Source organism: Anopheles moucheti, chromosome 2 (genome assembly GCF_943734755.1).
Source record: "Anopheles moucheti chromosome 2, idAnoMoucSN_F20_07, whole genome shotgun sequence".
NCBI classification, from domain to species: Eukaryota; Metazoa; Arthropoda; class Insecta; order Diptera; family Culicidae; genus Anopheles; species Anopheles moucheti.
In genome coordinates, this window is record NC_069140.1 from 77,393,227 (window position 1) to 77,410,866 (window position 17,640).

The window sequence follows — 17,640 nt, forward strand, 5'->3', positions numbered from 1 at the left end:
CGATTCTGTGACACCTTGAAGCGTATCCTAATAGGAGATCATAGTGCTCCTGCTAGCGTTACACGTCCGCAAACCTTGAACGCATCGGCTTGATCACGTCGGGGCCGTCTATCAACGTGAAGGCTATAGGGGTCATCGGCAACGTAAAACAACCCGCCTGTACAATACGCTATCGTTGATAACCGTGACATCAATGACACTGAGCTGTTATTGAAACACAAACGCAGCACCACTGTTCACGAAAGTAGCGATCTTTTACGTTCTACGCTGTTTCGTTGTTTCAGAATGAATCGTTTGCTCGTTGGCGCATTTCTGCTGTCGGCGGTTTCCATCGCCCTCATCCACGGTGCAACGGTCGCAAGCGGTCCGGGCAGGAAGCTAAACATTCCCGCCTTCAACAATGCAGGCAAAACGGTTGGCTTGGAGGTGTGGCGTGTGGAGAACTTCCAGCCCGTAGTCATCCCGAAGGCAGAGCATGGAAAGTTCTACACCGGCGATTCGTACATCGTGATGAACGTAAGTGATAGTGGAGTAAACCGTAGTGATAAGCGCTAGCTAAGGATCGTTCTCGCTTGTTCATTCCCCCAGACGAAGGAAGACAAGAATAAGGTCAAATCGCACGACATCCATTTCTGGCTCGGAACGAAAACTACCCAAGATGAGGCCGGTTCTGCGGCGATCCTGTCCGTCCAGCTGGACGACCTGTTGGGCGGCGTGCCGGTCCAACACCGGGAAGTCGAAGGTACGGAATCGGACCTGTTCCTCGGCTACTTCAAGGGTGGTGTGCGGTACCTTGAGGGTGGCGTTGCCAGTGGCTTCAAGCACGTAACCACCAACGATCCGGGCGCGAAGCGACTCTTCCACATCAAGGGCACGAAAAACATCCGCGTGCGGCAGGTAGAGCTTGCGGTGTCGGCCATGAACAAGGGCGACTGCTTCATACTGGATGCGGGTCGTGAAATTTACGTGTACGTTGGACCGCATGCGGGGCGCGTCGAAAAGCTGAAGGCTATCAATTTCGCCAACGATCTGCGCGATCAGGACCATGCCGGACGGTCGAAGGTGCACATCATTGACGAGTTTTCCACGCTGACGGACCAGGAGAACTTCTTCACGATTTTGGGCTCCGGATCACCGACGCTGGTGCCGGATCAATCGACGGCTCCAGCTGATGCCGCTTTCGAGAAGACGGATGCTGCCCGAGTACAGCTGTACCGCGTAACCGATGCAAAGGGCAAACTTGCCGTCGAACCGATCACTGAGCGTCCGTTGAAGCAGGAGTTCCTCAAGCAGGAGGATTCCTTCATCCTGGACACTGGCAGTGGTCTGTACGTGTGGATCGGCAAGGGAGCGACCCAGCAGGAGAAGACGCAAGCGCTAGCCAAGGCGCAGGAGTTTATCGGCTCCAAGAAGTACCCGGCCTGGACTCCGGTCGAACGGATTGTGCAGAACGCCGAAACGGCTCCATTCAAACACTTCTTCCAGACCTGGCGCATTGCTGGATCGAACCAATCGCGTTTGGTGTAAATGTTTCCTGCAAGCGTTACGTTGCAAATGAGATTGTTTTAGAGTAATAAATGAGATTATGTACTAAGCAGTATGAGGAGTTTATTTGTGAACTTATTTATAAAATTATGTGAACATTTTTGATGAGCCATTTCAGTATTTACAAACGTCTCTAGTACGTCTCACAGCTTCCAAGAAGATCTTTAAACTGGTCGTTCACTTGTCACTTCGGTCATTTAAAAATATTAATTGGAGATGATTATTCCTCCATGTAAATGGCTCTATTAGCCATTCCTCTATCATGCCCGAAGCTAAATGGAATTGACTTAATTACACCTCTAAGACAACGAAGGTAATTGCGTTTCAAATATATGCGACCTTTTGGAAACCTCATCTGTACAGAACGTTTATTATTCAGTATTGCAAATGACTTCTCGCTCGCTCGATCGCTTAGATAGTAACCTTCTCGCATTATTATTGAATACTTTTGATTTATTTCTCGCTAATTGGTTAATACATTTCATTATTTATGTGAAAAATATCACGGTTAAATGGGTGTGATGTTGATTCTGATAAATTTTTATTTATTTCTATATTTACTTATTCTTTCTTTATTTGTCTTTATTTTTCCTTTATTTGTTCTTAATCTTTTTCTTGTTTCAGATTTTCTGTCAATATAAACTTATTTATTCATTTATTAAGTTTATGAGGTATAGTTTTGTTTTGCTTGACGTTCCATTAAAAAAAATATATATAAAATGATGATTTCTGTATTCTACTAATTCAATTATGAAATTTATGGTGGTATGTTTTATGTTTAATGTACTGTTTAGTCTTCTACTGAGGTAATAGTTTACTAAAATTGATTATTTATGAGAAAAATATCACGGTTGAATGTGTACAATGTTGATTCCGATGTATTTTTGTTAATTTCGTTGTTTATTCTTGCATTATTCTTGTTTATTTCGCCTATTTTTTGTTCTTATTTTTTTTTGTTTTAGTTTTCCGATCAATATGATCTTATATTTATTTATTTATTAAGTTTATTAGGTTTAGTTTTGTTTACGTTTCATTTAAAAAAGAAACATTTAAAATAATGATTTTTGCATTCTTTTAGTTTAGTTATGGAATTGTTGATTGTTTGTTTCATGTTTTATGTATTACTTAGTCTTGTAATATTAATTTAATCCTTTTTTCATTATAACCACCATCTTTCGTTTTCTTACATCTTGTTACCACTCTTTTACTGTTTTGTTATTATTGTTATTTATTATAATTTGTTATTATTTAATAGGTTGTACAATTATATATTTTTAATTTATATACTCAAAGGTATACTGTATACCAACATTTTGTTGTAGTTTCCTATTTTTCACTCCCATACTCAATCGAAACCATCAATATAATGTTTTTCACACAGCATTCCGAAGTAACGACATTTTATTATTCCGTGTTAAATGTGTTGGGCATTCTGAATTTGTTTTGCTTCAATTCCAAAAGTTTCCTGAGTGAAAATAACAATTTAAACATTACACTTTTAGTTCTTTACTTCGTTTTTGCTTAAAGTTTGAAAATCACTGTGCCTGTTGGCAGCCTTCTCTCCACTGCAATGACTCATCTTCAACTCTCACGCAACGATGCTTGCTCTACATCTCTCTCAGCCAGATATGAAGGGGTTTTTTTCTCTATTTCATACAAATACACCACTATTATAGTACTCTCGCGGTGTGTTCACGTGCCGCGACGAAGCTTCCGCAACCGCTGGAACGTACCGGCTCAAGTTCAAGCTCACTCTATTCACTCTCTGTTTATCCACCAACGCCACCTCCGACATGCGTTATCCCCCCAAAAATCCCACGGCCATGGTACGGGTGGGACGTTCCCACAGCAGGCCAGAAGGTGGTAAATCGAGCCCCGTTCGGTGCCATCCCCATGACACACCCTTGGGTCCCACGAGGCCAAAGCGTTCGGTTGCGAGATAAACACCACAGCTACAAATGCCGGTTTCATGCGCTAGAAGCGTTACAGTTCCGCGCAAGAAGTCGCGTGCTGCGGATGCCGACTGAGTGCCCCTAGGTTTCGTTCGCTACCGATTGAAGTGCGTGTGTTTGTGGGTGGTATTGTGCGTGACGTTTTTATCGGTGATCAAGCAGTACGCGAGAAGTGGATCGGTTATTATTGTCACCACTGTTACAACTTGCGCCGTGAAGTGAATACGAAACGATGCATCCAGCATTTGATAATGCCGGCATCAGCCAGGGCCTGGAAGTGTGGCGAATCGAGGTGAATATAGAACATTTGCGAGATGGAATTAGAACGTAACAACTTGAAACGAGCGTCGAGAAAAAAAATGATTAAAAACAGGTTCTGCGAGGCAAAGAAACGCGGAACAAAAAGTGAAGATGCGTTGCAAACAAACAAAAATCGCAATCAAGTTTTGCCAACCGTTCTGAAACAGCGGAAATCATCGCACACTTTGATGCGCTTCAAAAAAAAAGCATTGCCAGTGTGTTTGTGAGCGTTTGGTGATTTTGTTTTTGGCCACCGTGCTTCTCGCTCTTATTATTTCCGTTGAGACACATCGCAATCGATTTGCCGTCCAATTTTGGACACGGTTCAGCAGCAAAAGCATTAAAAGCGCGCTTTTGGGAAATGGCATGATGCCGGAAGGAAAACAACATGCACACCATCACACCACCACAAAGAGTGATGGGCTAACGTCTGGATGCATTGGTGGAATGTAGTGGGTTTGGTTGTTTTATCGCCGGAAAATCGATGGCACCAGACTGTCGGGTTGGGAAATGTGTAATAAATTACACCAAATTCTTACACCAAACGTGTCCACTGCTATTAGATCGTACGCAACTCCCAAGAGTTCGCCCCCATTCCGTCTCGCTGGCTGGAAATTACCGCAGTGTATCTAATCCAACGCGAGGTGGTAAATAATACCTGACTCACGGAAAGCTTGTCACAATGTTATCGGTTGTGCGCGATGCTGTTGGGCAGATAATTATCAACCACGCGTGCTACGTGCCATACGTGCGAGTTATGGTCGGGATGTGAAACGACAACGTTTTGCTACGCGCTACGATGAGAACTCCGGGCACCAGTTCTTTGGTGATCATATTTGCTTTCGTCATTTTAAAAATAGACACCAAAAAGACATACATCAGGAAACCGTACTGGAATGCACTAATGTGTGCCAGATGGTTTGTTTACAGCCGCTCAAAACACTGTCGGAAGAGAATTAATCATGGTCTTTGTCATGCTCAATTCACGGGAAGAAAAGGAGTTATTGCTTCAGAAGCTAGAAGAGGAGAATGAGAGTTTTTTTATAAAAATGTCTATTAAATTATTTTTAATAATTCGCCTCAAATGTTAAGCAATAACTACATCGCCTTTGTCAAAGTTTGCACAAACAACGGTTAACGTACTGAAACGATTACTCAAAAGGCCAATATGGCGGTCGATCATGATAAGATAAGAGCGTATCATAACGACCCATTTGTACCGATATCTATGCTACGTTCGAACGGCTAAACAAACTCATACTTTCAAGGGAAACGCAATTATCCGCAAGGTTTTTTCTTACCAAAACGAACCGGAGGAGATGTATTTTTAGCAGAACCGTGTTAATGTAAACTTTGCCGCACGATGTATTTACAGTGAACAGTTTATTCTGTTGTTGCTGTTTTCCCCGTGTGGAGTCACATTCTATTTAATTAAAATTGCACGACTAATCTACGCGCAAACAAGCTGGCGATTATGTACTCTGGCGATCGAATGGAGACTATTTCCGTGGAATTTTACCCCTAAAGAAGGGGAAATATGCGTCTCTGCTGAGCTTAAACCGCCGAGAACCCAAGGTTATGAGTCAAGAGACACTATGACTGGTGGAACTAGGCGATCTTCCAAACGATTCGTTTCACTGGCCCCGACCTTGTGAGTCATGGGAAATTCAACCACAAAGTCGTTGAGACAAGCAATCGTCACGGACCGGTACCGATAAAGCGTTTGTCTCAAAACCGGGTATTGTTTTTTCCCCGTACGCAACAAACAACTGTCATGAATCAGTCGTGATGGAGCTGTTAATAATCGATCAACCTTGATATTCTTTCAGAACTTTGAGCCGGTGCCGGTCCCAGTGAAAGAGTACGGAAAATTCTACACCGGCGATTCCTACATCGTGCTCAACGTGAGTTATTCTAATGTCTTCCTGAGTGGCGTCACTTGTACTAAAAAGAAAAAGACTTCCCAATTGCAGACGAAACAATCCAAGAGTGGAGTGCTGTCGTGGGATGTCCACTTCTGGCTCGGTTTGGAAACATCCCAGGATGAGGCCGGTTCGGCTGCCATACTGACGGTGCAGCTGGACGATCGTCACAACGGTGCTCCGGTGCAGCATCGCGAGGTGCAGGACCACGAGGGTTCGCTGTTTCTCAGCTACTTTCCCGGTGGTGTGCGTTATGCGGCCGGTGGCGTTAAGAGTGGTTTCAACGAGGTGGAAACCAATGCGGCCGGCGAGAAACGGCTGTTCCAGGTGAAGGGTGCCAAGAATGTTCGCGTGCGACAGGTTCCGTTGACGGTCGGGTCGATGAACAAGGGTGACTGCTTCATACTGGATGCGGGATTCGATATCTACGTGTATGTGGGATCCTCGGCGAAGCGGGTCGAGAAAATTAAGGCCATCAGTGCTGCTGGTCAGATACGCGACCAGGATCATGCCGGTCGTGCCAATGTGCATATCTTGGGTAAGGGAGAATTGCTCTAGCCATTCACGATCAGGGTGAAAGTAAGAATGTCTTTTGATTGCAGACGAGTTCGCCAGTTCCTCGGAACAGCAGGAATTCTTCGATGTGCTCGGAGAAGGTTCCCCTGATGACGTAGCGGAAGAGTCCGAGTGCGATGAAGTGTACGAACGATCCGACTGTAAGGCGATCACCCTCTACCACGTGTCGGATGCTAGTGGATCGCTAGAGATCACTCCCATCGGAGAGCGTCCATTGAAGCAGAGCATGCTTGATTCTAATGTAAGTAATCAAAACGTCATCTACGGTGGACCACCACGAAATTCCACAACTTCGCCATTATTCAGCAGGACTGCTACATTCTGGACACCGGAGCCGGCAGCATTTACGTGTGGATCGGCAAGGGCGCTACGGGTCAGGAGCGTTCGCAAGCGATGGTCAAAGCGCAGGAGTTCATCACCGCCAAGGGCTACCCGGTGCATACGGCTGTCCATCGCGTGGTGGAGAATGGCGAAACAACCGACTTCAAGCAGTTCTTCTCGAGCTGGCGCGATAAGGGCCTTAACCATGCGCAGCTCATCAAAACCGCCATGGGCAGTGGAGACGAATCCGATGCCGATGCGGAGTTTGATGCGGAAGTTTTACACACCTTCAAGAAGAACGGTGGCCGTGCGCTTGGTTTCATGCCGGACAATGGTCAGGGAGCGATCGAAATATGGCGCGTGCAGAACTACGACCTGGTGCCGGCAGAACCGGATGCGTACGGGATGTTCTTCGCCGGTGATTCCTATCTCGTGCGGTATGAGTACACCGTGAAGGCCGGTGGACACGGTTACATCGTCTACTTCTGGCAGGGCAAGACCTCCTCCACCACGGAGAAGGGAGCCTCCGCGATGCACGCTGTCCGTATGGATGACGAGCTGAACGGTAAAGCTATTCTGGTCCGTGTCGCGCAGGGTAACGAACCGCGCCACTTCATGAAACTGTTCAAGGGCAAGATGGTTACCTTCCTGGGTGACTACGACAAGCAGTTCGCGGATGATACGAAACTGTTCCGCATCCGGGGCACCTGTGCGGATGATGTGCGGGCAGAAGAAATGACCCCGAGCGCTTCCTCCCTAGCATCGGACGATGTGTTCCTGCTGAAGACAGCGGGCACCGTCTACATCTGGCACGGTGTCGGTGCATCCGATCTCGAGAAGGACATGGCGGCAAACATTGCTGGCGTTGTTGCCCCGGACGCTAGTGCGGAAGTCGTCGCAGAAGAATCTGAACCGGAAGCGTTCTGGAACGCACTCGGCGGAAAGGATGAATATGATCACGAGCTCGATCCGCCTGGGGCGCCCTTCTTATCAGCCCGTTTGTTCCACTGTCGCATTCTGTACAACAAGAAGCTGCGCGTCGAAGAAGTGCCTCACTTTGAGCAAGAAGTAACGTATTGACTATTACACATTATTAAAGCTTGCTGATGTATGTTTTAAATGGATGCCAATCTGCTCTCCGCAGGATCTCAACGTTGACGATGTGATGGTACTGGATGGAGGTGATGAGATCTACTGCTGGATTGGTAATGGAGCGACCGAGGAGGAACGCAGCAAGTCGATCGACATGGCACGTCAGTACATCCGTACTGATCCGTCCGAACGCACCGAAGAGACGGTGCCGATCGTCATTCTCAAGCAGGGCGCCGAACCAAGAAGCTTCAAACGCTTGTTCCCCACATGGGACGATGGTTTCTGGGAGGTTAGTCGTTAACTCGATGTACCAGTGTGTTGCCCTAACATTGTGCTAGTCGCCGTGTGAGACACAAAGCAAATAACTTCTCGGTGTAGAAGCGTACCCTACGACCTGCTGACTACTTCACCACTTTACCTAACCCTTAATTTTCCTTATCGCTTGTCTAACAAAATTATAATTTTTCCTCAGTCCACTACTCTGCTCGTTAATTAGTAAGCGTTGTTTCGGCTTTAACCGTCCCTAATCGTGCCGACGTCTGAAGTGTTGTGTATTACTAAGCGCTGCTATATGTACAAACGCTTGCACATGGGTTACCTACGGAATGGTTTGTTAGTTGTTTGAACTGTAAAAAGAGTTATTCAGTTGCTAGAGTGTAGTTTGTTTCAAATGTATGATAGTGTACACTAAAATTCATCCTATCTTCTGTCCGTGTTTTTCTCTCTCCCCTACAGTCTCAAATGTCATACGAAGCGTACAGGCAGCAAGCTTTGGAGCAAAACCAACATGCTGCTTAAATACGCATCGCGTCATCATGAGTCATTTATTTCATCAAACGTGTTTTGGGTCATATAATCTTTCTACCTTTTTACGATGTTTAATAAAAGCACAAACATATACGAATGCAGTAAAAGAATTGCTTCCTTTATTTATGAAGTAAGTATAAGGAATGAACAAAGTTTAAATCGAAACACAACCACTATTGAAAATATCTAAATTGCGTAAAATTATTGTAAATTTTTAATAGTTAATTTTTGCGATGCCAATTGCATACTTTCAGTCCACCAGGTAGATGAAGCCCCTTAATTTATGCAAATATTTTTTCAGTGTAAAATATTCTAGAAACTCGCAGATCCTCACGTTGTGAAACAAAATCAATCAAATAAGTAGTCAAAAATAATATTTTGTATATTTCCATGGTTCATGTAACAATTTATTGTTGTATAAAAAAGCGTTTAAGTGTTGAAAACACTTGGGAGTACAATAACATTAATCAAAGTAAAATGTATCATGTTATCAGTGGTGTCATATATGATGTCTTATAAAACCAAATCAAATTTATTGCTGACAAATTTGCGATTACCCACAATTGAAGACTTTTATTTTTCTTTCAATCTGACCTATCTTACCTTATCATTTATCAATCAACCAAGGATACACACCGATGAGCAAACGGAACTGGATCAAATTCTCTGCAAATAAAGTGTGTGGTATTTTATTTATTGGCAACATTTGTTTGCACTATGGATTTAGTCTGAATTAACAACGATTTCCATGCAATTCGTTATGATTTCTGTTGGGTTTCTTCCCACCATGCAATGTGAATGCATGCGATGATAGAGCATTTAAAAATTACTGGAGCAAATTGGAGTACAGACAGTGTGCTATAAAGTGCTCGAGGCATTTGATTAGATTGAACCGATTATTCAATTTATCAAAGGCAAGGAAACTCATAAAGATTGTAAGTACTTGCTGCATCATAGCGATAATCCAACATGGCTGAAGACTGGAATTGTGCTAGCAACCATGCAATAAAGCAAGAAAAGTTAAGTGTGAAGTATTTTTTCTTTAATACATATAATCAAGATTATAATATTTAACTACAATTTAAAATAAAACTTGTGAAATTCTAAACCACTGCTTTCACCATACAACATAGAAGTTTCATCAATATTTTCATGATCTGCATATCTTTCTTTCTAAAGTCCTTTTTGACACAATATCCTGATCATTGAGGGGCATGATAGTATATATCGTACTTTATTCATATGCGTCTTACATTTCTAACCAAAAGTCATGTAATTGTCAGCAACGCAGCTCATTTCGATGTCCACCGGATTGCATACATTTAGGCTGCGTTCGTCATTATTCAGCCGCCTCAATCTCACCGTGCATGCCGCTTATATCTTCCTTGTTCGCTAGTTTCTCCCGCAGCTCGACACACTTTTCCGAATCATCGCGGAACTCTTCCGGACAGGAAAGCGTAAACTGACGCCACAGACAGAACACAAAATCGAACCCTTCCGGATTACACTTCGCATCGTCGCTCGGAGCAAAGGCACTGTCCGCTGCTTCCACCTCGTCGAAGCACTGCTTGATGAATCCTTCCGCCAGCGGGACCTTCCACTCGATCGTGCTCATATGCTCCAGCACCACCTTGGTAAGATCCGTGTGTACGAGGGCACCACTATCGTCCGCAATACCTTCCTTCTTCGCGATACATTCGGTGATGCAGTTGAGATGCTCACGGTTCTTCATCATTTCCTCATCTGTGGACGGGGGCACGTCCATTAGAAGGACATTCTAAACAACGGCACAAAACATACTTACGAGGAACCTCACCCAAACCGAGCTCCCCAATGCAAGCGGTACGAATTTCGGCAAATTTGGCGTGAATTTCGCTCTTGTCGAACCCATCGTTACAGCAGCGCATCGAAGCATCGCGACGTACTCTCGGTCCGAACGCCGACCGTTCGAATCGACCACCAGCTACCGCACTCGCCACAACAAGCAACCCAACGCTCAAAATCAACACTTTACCCATTGTTTAGTCACTGTACCGGCCGGTTTGGATGGAAACGAACTGTCCACCTAGAATGGTGAGGTGCGCTTTTATACGATGCACCTGCAAGACCCCGCAGATGCTGATAAGATGCTGCACCGGGGCTGATCGTGCGCTGATCGTACATTAATTGCCATCTACGCCGGTTGTTAATTCAATGTCGCAACGGTAATTTCACCCACGATGATTTTCTCACAATTGTTTTGACGATTTTAATGTTCCAATATGTCCCGTTTCCCGACCGCATCGTCAAAACTCCCGGTGGAAGGAAATGATCGTTCAGCGGCCTGTGTATGCAAACAAACACTTTTCGATCTACGATATTGTCGGCTCTAAGTGAATCATCTGCCAGTTGAAGCACACTGTATCATTTGAAGCAATAGACTAGCTTCCTCCACAATACCTTGAAGTTGACTTCCGAAATTAGCATCCAAATTCCGGAATAGAGCAGACGTCGAGTTTACCGATGTTATTATTCAGCTTTTTTCTCTTCCATACTTTCTACACTTGTTGCGTAAACATTTGTACATCGATTGCTATTCGGTGATACTGTGGATCATTGACCCGATGGCCACAGAGGCGCAACGCCACAACCACAAAGCTGGATTAACTGGAAGGGCAAGTTTCACAAATGGTGCAAAAGTAAGTTCTAGCTACATGGCTTTTAGTTGCTTTTGTTTCTGTTTCGCAAACCCGGGGTTCGAGAAGATTCCGGGTCTCAAAGCCCTAAGCGACTCCGAATGGACAAAATGGATGAGCCTAGTCATGTATGCTCGCAACCGAATCTTGATCGAGATCTTACGCCCATCAATCATCAATCATATTTTGATGTGGCTTAGAATGGTTGGGAACAGTATAAGAAGAGGAACACAGTATTATCTGATATAGGGGATTTTGTAAGAGAATACATTTTATCGTTAATGACACTTAAACCAATATTCATTCCTGATGATCTTATATATCCTGATGATCATGATAAACATTCTCGGTTTAGATAATAATTTCTTAATAAAATCAATATTTCTGATATGAAAAACCTTCCAAATTTTTCATAAAATAATGCCGAAATTACATCACTATTCCTCGTCCCCATTCTCCAACGATAGAAAGATCATGGATCTTGTACAAATCAATCAGCACTTCAACCACCTTCATCAACACACCAACCGGGTGTCATCAGATCAGCTGGAAGAACGCAAAGTACAATAATCTGCACAAACATAGAATAAACGCGAACAAAATATGGTGTAATATGTATCCAACTCTTCGTCGGGCATCTTTGTTTTTTCGGCAGTCTTACATTCCACTGACCTTCCTATATATATATATAGCGACCTGAAGTGCGTTAGAACATCAAATTCTAACCAGCTCTCGGACGGAGCTGATCTTCGTGGTTTGGTTGCTGTGTGTTTTCGGTGGTACTGTGAAAATGTTGAAGTTCGTCGTTTTTGTCGGTTTGATTGGATTTGTGGTTGGGTACGACTTCAAGGATTCGTTCTACAGTAAGTGCTAGCGGTGAATTGATTAAAAGTGAATACACCGCTCAAGATTGTTTGGTTTAAATATTTTCTGCCGCTAGATGAGATGCTGCTAGACTACGACTACTTACTCGAGGAAGCTGATAACCCTTCCATGTCGGGTCGTTTCCGTCGTTCGCCGTCCGATGCGCTGGACGATAAGTGCAAGCGTCGCTACAAGTGCTGCAACGATATCAACACCGAGAATATGGACAAAATCCACGAAATTAAGAAGCAGTGCTTCATGGAAATTCGCAACAAGAACAAGGCTGACGGAGGTAAGCGAAGCACTAGCCAGGAAAGGAAGATGAATAGCCTGACATCTTACATCACCGAATATCTCCCTCTGCAGCATATGAACCGATGGACTTTTTCTCCTGCGAGCGGTTGAACAAAACCAAGTCGGATGTTATCTGCGCCATGGAGTGCGTTGGGCGGAAGAAAGAAATCCTCAACGACGATGGCACGCTGATCGAAGGCAAGCTGATGGAGTTCGTCAAGAGCAACTTTGCGTCGGACGATTGGCAGCAGCCGCTGCTGGCCGGCCACATCGCAACGTGTGTGAAGGAAGCGAAGGATAAGGCGGCGAAAAATCCGCGGGAGGCCGGCCAGTGCAACTCGGAAACGTCCCACTTTGGGTACTGTATGTGGCGCCAGCTGGCGCTTGCTTGTCCCAAGGATAAGCAGATCGTCAATCGGCGCTGTGATCGCATCCGTGAGAAGCTGGCCAACAATGAGCCGCTTCACTACTACAAGGCTGAGCTAGACGACATGTAAGGCGTAAGGAACACTTTTATAAGACTCATTGCAAGGAAATGTTTTAAGTAATATAGCATGTGTGCTGATGAAAGCATTCAAAATAAAATGAATAACATTTATTTTCCTCCCAACATTCGATAGAATTGGTTAGGATTTCACATCTCCAACTTCGCCATGCTTAATATATGTGATCTCTCAGACAATTCAACTAATTTTTGGTCCAAGTCTTTAAAATAGCCTTCTGTTTCTCTTTGGGTCCACCCGGGTTCCTAATTTGTCCAGTCTGGAACTTGTCTTGACAAACTAAATCTACGTCTTCAACTGATAATCTAATCTCCTCATAATTCGTCCAAACCCTCCGGTACACTCTTCGTCGAATAGAGGAATAGAAAATTCCTATGAACCTATCCTTCAAGAGGCATCAGGAAGCTTTTTTATCATAATTGAGCTTTAATTTAGATTTTAAATCTTATCACCTTGCCGTTAATGGAAGCCGCTGACAAAGAGTAAACAAATCTTCAATTCCTAACTAATCAAGCAAAACAGAGGTCGTAAAAAGCTTAATCTACTATCCGAATAATTTTATCTCTAAGTATTGAAGCCAGTTTGAAGAATATTGTGGCATCGATCGAATTTAACAAAGATTAATTACTTCACAAGTAGCAGACGCTTCCATAACTCGTCACCACACTGTTCATTGCGATAAACAATCAAGATATAAGCAGATTGAACCTCTTCCATTAAAGCCATCCAAGTAGACAAGGCGCTCCAAAATGCATAATCCACCGAGCTTGGTACAGATATTCGCGGTAAACATGATCGCCTCCCAGTCTCGCCAGGCTGATACATTGATCCGGCTAATCCCGAAACAAAATGCGCCACAAACCCCAACACCAGGAATCGAGGTTACAATGAGCAGTACAAATCGGCACCGGTAGATTTTGAATGGAACGCAATAGATAACGACCGTGTTTTGGGGAGCTGCGGCGTGGCTCGCCAAAATTGCGGAACAACGCGCGATGAGTTTTAGCTGATTTGATGCCCACATGTAAGCGTGAGCTATGGTAAAGCGGAACAACACCCATACCGGGGTATTGTAAATTGCGATCCTAAGCATCCAACTCATTTAGGGAACAAGATATGGACAAGCCTCCCTCCAAAGTTATTTGCCTTTCGTGCGATGTTTATTCTTCGAATGGGATGAGTAACGTGCGATGTTTTTTTTCCTCCGCTAATCAAAAGAGTATTCATTTTCACATACACTACAATGTACTGATTTTGGCCGGGCACGATAAAATGGATATCGAATTCCATAGTTTGTTGTACAGATAACAAACTAATACCTTCATCATCTTCGGCACAAAAGGCAGTCAAAATAAGATTTACTTAAAACCGTCCTTCGCGGTCAGAATTTCGATTAGTCGGAAGGTGACCGCGGAACTAATTATACCTACACGAGGACGAACCGAGGTGAATACAAGGTGTAACAGGTGTCTGGAAGTGTACAGTTTGTGAAGCACTACTGCTTAGTGAGCTGATCTTTTCAAGTGTACAAAAGAGATCTTGAGTATTTTAGTGATTCAGTGAGCCACAATAATGCTGAAGTTATTGCGAAAACTACCTGTGCGTCATCACACACGGGAAAGACTTGTGCGTGTAGCTCTCTGTGGTGCAACCAATAATCGCAGCTTCTCCAGTGATGATGCTCCGATCGTGGAGCTTCCCGGGTTTGGCAAGCTTAAGGGCTCGTACACTAAAAGTGCCTGGACTGGTACACCGATCCAGCAGTACCTGAACGTGCGGTACGCTGAGCCAGCAGTAGGCAAAAACCGCTTTAAGGCACCAATACCCGTAAAACCGTGGGAAGGTGTGCAGGATGTTTCGGCACGTGGTCGTGGAGCTCCCTGCTATGGAGATCTCAAGAAACTTCCCAAAGATCAGCTGTCAGCGGAGCTGGAAGATTGCATCAGTCTGTGCGTGTACACGAAGGACACTAGCGCCAAGCGGCCCGTTGCCGTCTATATTCATGGCGGTGGTTTCTACAGTGGTAGTGCCGCTCAGCATCCACCCGAGTATCTGCTCGAGAAGGATATCGTGCTGGTTGTGCCACAGTATCGCTTGGGAGCGCTTGGATTTCTTTCCACCAAAACGGACGCCATTCCCGGTAATGCGGCCATAATGGATGTGCTGCTGGCGTTCGAATGGGTCCAGCAACATATCGCACAGTTTGGCGGTGATCCGGAACAAGTGACAGCCGTCGGACAGTCGGCCGGTGCTGGTATACTGTCGTCGCTGCTGTTTAGCCCTGCGCTGAAAGAGTCATACTTCCAGAAGATTATTCTTCACTCGGGAGCCGCCTTCGGTAGCTGGCTGTTTGATCACAACGGTGAGACGAATGCCCGGGATATTGCGCGTCGTGCTGGGTTCGATCACAAGGCACCACTCGAACGAGTTGAGGAGTTCCTGCTCGAGGTGGACACGTACACTCTGCTGAAAGCTTTCATGCAGCACAATGTAGGTAGAGGACGCAAACTTTATTGGCCTTGTTTAACTCCTACCCTTGACTATTCTTGACTAGTGGCAAGGTCTTCATAAGGGAATCAATAGCACCGGAGGCCGTATGACGATTGGTGGACCATCCCAGATCTTCCCCAAATCACCGTACGAGGTGATGAAGGCCGGAGGAGGAAGGAAAAATATTCCCATGTTGACGGGCGTAGTCAAAGACGAGGGCACATTCGCACTGGTGGATGTGTTTACCATTCTGACCGCGTTGAAACTTTACGACAAGAAAGACTTCCTGAGGTTTGATGTGATCGAGGAGATTCAGCGAATTCTCGGTACGGTAGAGGTGTCCTGCTCCGTTACGCCACTGGCCGTGAAGAGTATGTTGGACATGGAGGCGGCCGCTAACGGCGACATCTTGAAGATGATTCCAGGGCTTATTGATGTAAGCTATAGACTTTTGATATCTTCTCGCTCTTGTAATGAACATCAACTTTTTATTTTCGTAACACACCTTAACAGCTCTGTGGAATGCATCTGATCAAGTCCAGTGTACTTCGGTTAGCGCAGTACAATAGCAGACACACACCGGAACAAACGTTTGTGTATTCGTTCGACTATCGTGGTGAACATACGCGCTTCGGTTACGATCAAGACATTCGCCATATTCCATTCGACGGTGGTGTACATCATACGAACGATCTGCTGTACCTGTTCCCCTATCCACCTACAGCTGCCCAGCTCAACGAACAGGACACGGCGATGGCGAAGAAAATGGTTGACCTGTGGACATCGTTCATTGTGGATGGTGTACCTAAAGCGCAAGACCTTCCACATTGGCCGCCATTTAATCGTACGTATATCGCACCTCGATACGTTGACGATAGTTGAAATCCCTCTCATGACTCATTACTCGCTATTTTTAACAGAGATCTTCGGTCCGTACGTTCACCTCGACCAGCAGCTAACGGTAGGCAACAACTTCCTGGACGAATTCACGGTCAACGCTGACGCTGCTCGGCGACAGCGGCAGCAGCAAAAAGATTCCCCCGCACAAGACAACGGTACCGTCGGCACACATCAGGACGAACTAATCCGGCGAAATCTAGCCCAGCAGCAACAACGGGTGTAGCGCGTTTTTAATCCACGCTAGCAAATCTTCCGATAAAACAAACAAACAGGCACGCACGAAGGCGAAACGAAACAGTTACAGAAACAAAACACTCAAAACCAGCACCCGACCGCCTTCCGGGACAGTTAGGGTGGACGGCTCCACTTTGTAGGATATTGTCAAGCCGAGTGAAGAAGTTATCTATTCTAGGCGAAGGTATCACGATCCCAACGATAGACGCTGATAACGCAGATTATATGATAAAAGGTTTCAACAAGGAACTCGAACGATAGCTGTACGCACTTTTCCCAATGCAAAGGTTGGACAGAAATTACGTGTTTTCCATTTATCACGATAATCAAATAAGAAACTATGATATTTCTTGACCGTTGCTTCAGTGAAAATAAACAAGACAATTTATGTTAAATTAACTTATCAAGTCTATGAGTCAATTAAAGCCTATGGGAAACTTTAACCATTCGAAGTTCTGAGGAATTTAAAACTTAAACTCACTGATAAATGTATGCTTTGACAAGTCTTCGAGACAAGACATATAAACTGCTCAAAACCTTCATTTAGTAGCATGAGAATTGGGTAGTTAATCCTTATCACGGAGTGACATATCTGAAGTTGAACTGCTCATAATAAACAATTTCCAGTTAATCCCACCACATGCAGAGTATCAGGATTCTTCTTATGAACTTTATGGTTTTCGATGAGGAAACTGGAAGATATGGAGTGAGGTATTTATTTTTAATCCCAGATTTGATAATTAATCATGGATCGTTCAAAAACAATTGAGAAATTTAGAAATTTTCAACACACTACAAATTTTCCTTTACAAGCGTTATATTTAAGCGCCTGAAGGTATGCAACATCACCGACACGTTATGTTGGTAACGCATCCACGTTGTTTTCAAAATTAAAACTAAAACAACGTTGACCAAAAGCAGTTTATAGTTTTTCAACTCGTTTGTATTGTTTGTTTGTATGACCGCATTGTCTGACTGGCCGCAAATATGCCATACAATTTGGTAAGTCTTTTATTGTGTTCCCGCTTGCCCGCCATTGATATCCTTTTATCAAACCAACCTACCGCATGCGTGCAAAACGAGGCAAAAAAAATGGAAACAACTTCCAATCCAAGGGTGGCAAAACTTCCAACCCCAACGCTTATCTTTCGGACAGCGCTAATCG

The 17,640-nt window shown here is 44.5% G+C and overlaps 5 protein-coding genes across 7 annotated transcripts; 4 read left to right on the top strand and 1 right to left on the bottom strand.

Moving 5' to 3' along the window:
• The first annotated feature begins 265 nt into the window (after positions 1 to 265).
• Positions 266 to 1,597, top strand: LOC128309532 (gelsolin-like). The gene is made up of 2 exons (XM_053045945.1): positions 266 to 516; positions 589 to 1,597. Exons 1-2 carry the CDS (start codon positions 286 to 288, stop codon positions 1,525 to 1,527), a joined length of 1,170 nt encoding a protein of 389 aa, XP_052901905.1. The 5' UTR covers positions 266 to 285; the 3' UTR covers positions 1,528 to 1,597.
• Positions 1,598 to 3,581: 1,984 nt separating this feature from the next.
• On the top strand, positions 3,582 to 8,618 carry LOC128309530 (gelsolin-like). 3 transcript variants are annotated; one of them, XM_053045942.1, is made up of 7 exons: positions 3,582 to 3,789; positions 5,627 to 5,701; positions 5,756 to 6,257; positions 6,322 to 6,536; positions 6,602 to 7,684; positions 7,761 to 7,997; positions 8,444 to 8,618. In XM_053045942.1, exons 1-7 carry the CDS (start codon positions 3,730 to 3,732, stop codon positions 8,504 to 8,506), a joined length of 2,235 nt encoding a protein of 744 aa, XP_052901902.1. In that variant the 5' UTR covers positions 3,582 to 3,729; the 3' UTR covers positions 8,507 to 8,618. The 3 variants fall into 3 exon arrangements, with proteins under 3 accessions (XP_052901902.1, XP_052901903.1, XP_052901904.1); XM_053045943.1 differs by having other exon boundaries at positions 5,771 to 6,257; XM_053045944.1 differs by having other exon boundaries at positions 5,771 to 6,257; positions 6,605 to 7,684.
• Positions 8,619 to 9,730: 1,112 nt separating this feature from the next.
• On the bottom strand, positions 9,731 to 10,553 carry LOC128310503 (uncharacterized). The gene is made up of 2 exons (XM_053047155.1): positions 10,320 to 10,553; positions 9,731 to 10,258 (listed from the first exon to the last, which is right to left on the bottom strand). The coding sequence occupies exons 1-2, from the start codon at positions 10,531 to 10,533 to the stop codon at positions 9,855 to 9,857; spliced, it is 618 nt and encodes a 205-aa protein (XP_052903115.1). The 5' UTR covers positions 10,534 to 10,553; the 3' UTR covers positions 9,731 to 9,854.
• A 1,427-nt stretch (positions 10,554 to 11,980) lies between these two features.
• On the top strand, positions 11,981 to 12,845 carry LOC128297050 (uncharacterized). Its single transcript, XM_053032604.1, has 3 exons — positions 11,981 to 12,053; positions 12,131 to 12,346; positions 12,421 to 12,845. Exons 1-3 carry the CDS (start codon positions 11,981 to 11,983, stop codon positions 12,843 to 12,845), a joined length of 714 nt encoding a protein of 237 aa, XP_052888564.1.
• A 1,578-nt stretch (positions 12,846 to 14,423) lies between these two features.
• LOC128299180 (glutactin-like) lies at positions 14,424 to 16,464 on the top strand. The gene is made up of 4 exons (XM_053035057.1): positions 14,424 to 15,341; positions 15,406 to 15,777; positions 15,855 to 16,185; positions 16,262 to 16,464. Exons 1-4 carry the CDS (start codon positions 14,424 to 14,426, stop codon positions 16,462 to 16,464), a joined length of 1,824 nt encoding a protein of 607 aa, XP_052891017.1.
• The last annotated feature ends 1,176 nt before the right edge of the window (positions 16,465 to 17,640 follow it).

Excerpts from the sequence above, each read along its gene's own strand:
- LOC128309532 (XM_053045945.1), top strand. The coding sequence starts at position 286 with ATGAATCGTTTGCTCGTTGGCGCATTTCTGCTGTCGGCGGTTTCCATC. Across the intron at positions 517-588 it reads ATTCGTACATCGTGATGAAC|ACGAAGGAAGACAAGAATAA; the intron begins GTAAGTGATAGT and ends TCATTCCCCCAG.
- LOC128309530 (XM_053045942.1), top strand. The coding sequence starts at position 3,730 with ATGCATCCAGCATTTGATAATGCCGGCATCAGCCAGGGCCTGGAAGTG. Across the intron at positions 5,702-5,755 it reads ATTCCTACATCGTGCTCAAC|ACTTCCCAATTGCAGACGAA; the intron begins GTGAGTTATTCT and ends AAAAAGAAAAAG. Across the intron at positions 7,998-8,443 it reads GGGACGATGGTTTCTGGGAG|TCTCAAATGTCATACGAAGC; the intron begins GTTAGTCGTTAA and ends TCTCCCCTACAG.
- LOC128310503 (XM_053047155.1), bottom strand. The coding sequence starts at position 10,533 with ATGGGTAAAGTGTTGATTTTGAGCGTTGGGTTGCTTGTTGTGGCGAGT. Across the intron at positions 10,259-10,319 it reads CGGTTTGGGTGAGGTTCCTC|ATGAGGAAATGATGAAGAAC; the intron begins GTAAGTATGTTT and ends CCCCGTCCACAG.
- LOC128297050 (XM_053032604.1), top strand. The coding sequence starts at position 11,981 with ATGTTGAAGTTCGTCGTTTTTGTCGGTTTGATTGGATTTGTGGTTGGG. Across the intron at positions 12,054-12,130 it reads CTTCAAGGATTCGTTCTACA|ATGAGATGCTGCTAGACTAC; the intron begins GTAAGTGCTAGC and ends TTCTGCCGCTAG. Across the intron at positions 12,347-12,420 it reads CAAGAACAAGGCTGACGGAG|CATATGAACCGATGGACTTT; the intron begins GTAAGCGAAGCA and ends CTCCCTCTGCAG.
- LOC128299180 (XM_053035057.1), top strand. The coding sequence starts at position 14,424 with ATGCTGAAGTTATTGCGAAAACTACCTGTGCGTCATCACACACGGGAA. Across the intron at positions 15,342-15,405 it reads AAGCTTTCATGCAGCACAAT|TGGCAAGGTCTTCATAAGGG; the intron begins GTAGGTAGAGGA and ends ATTCTTGACTAG. Across the intron at positions 16,186-16,261 it reads ACATTGGCCGCCATTTAATC|AGATCTTCGGTCCGTACGTT; the intron begins GTACGTATATCG and ends TATTTTTAACAG.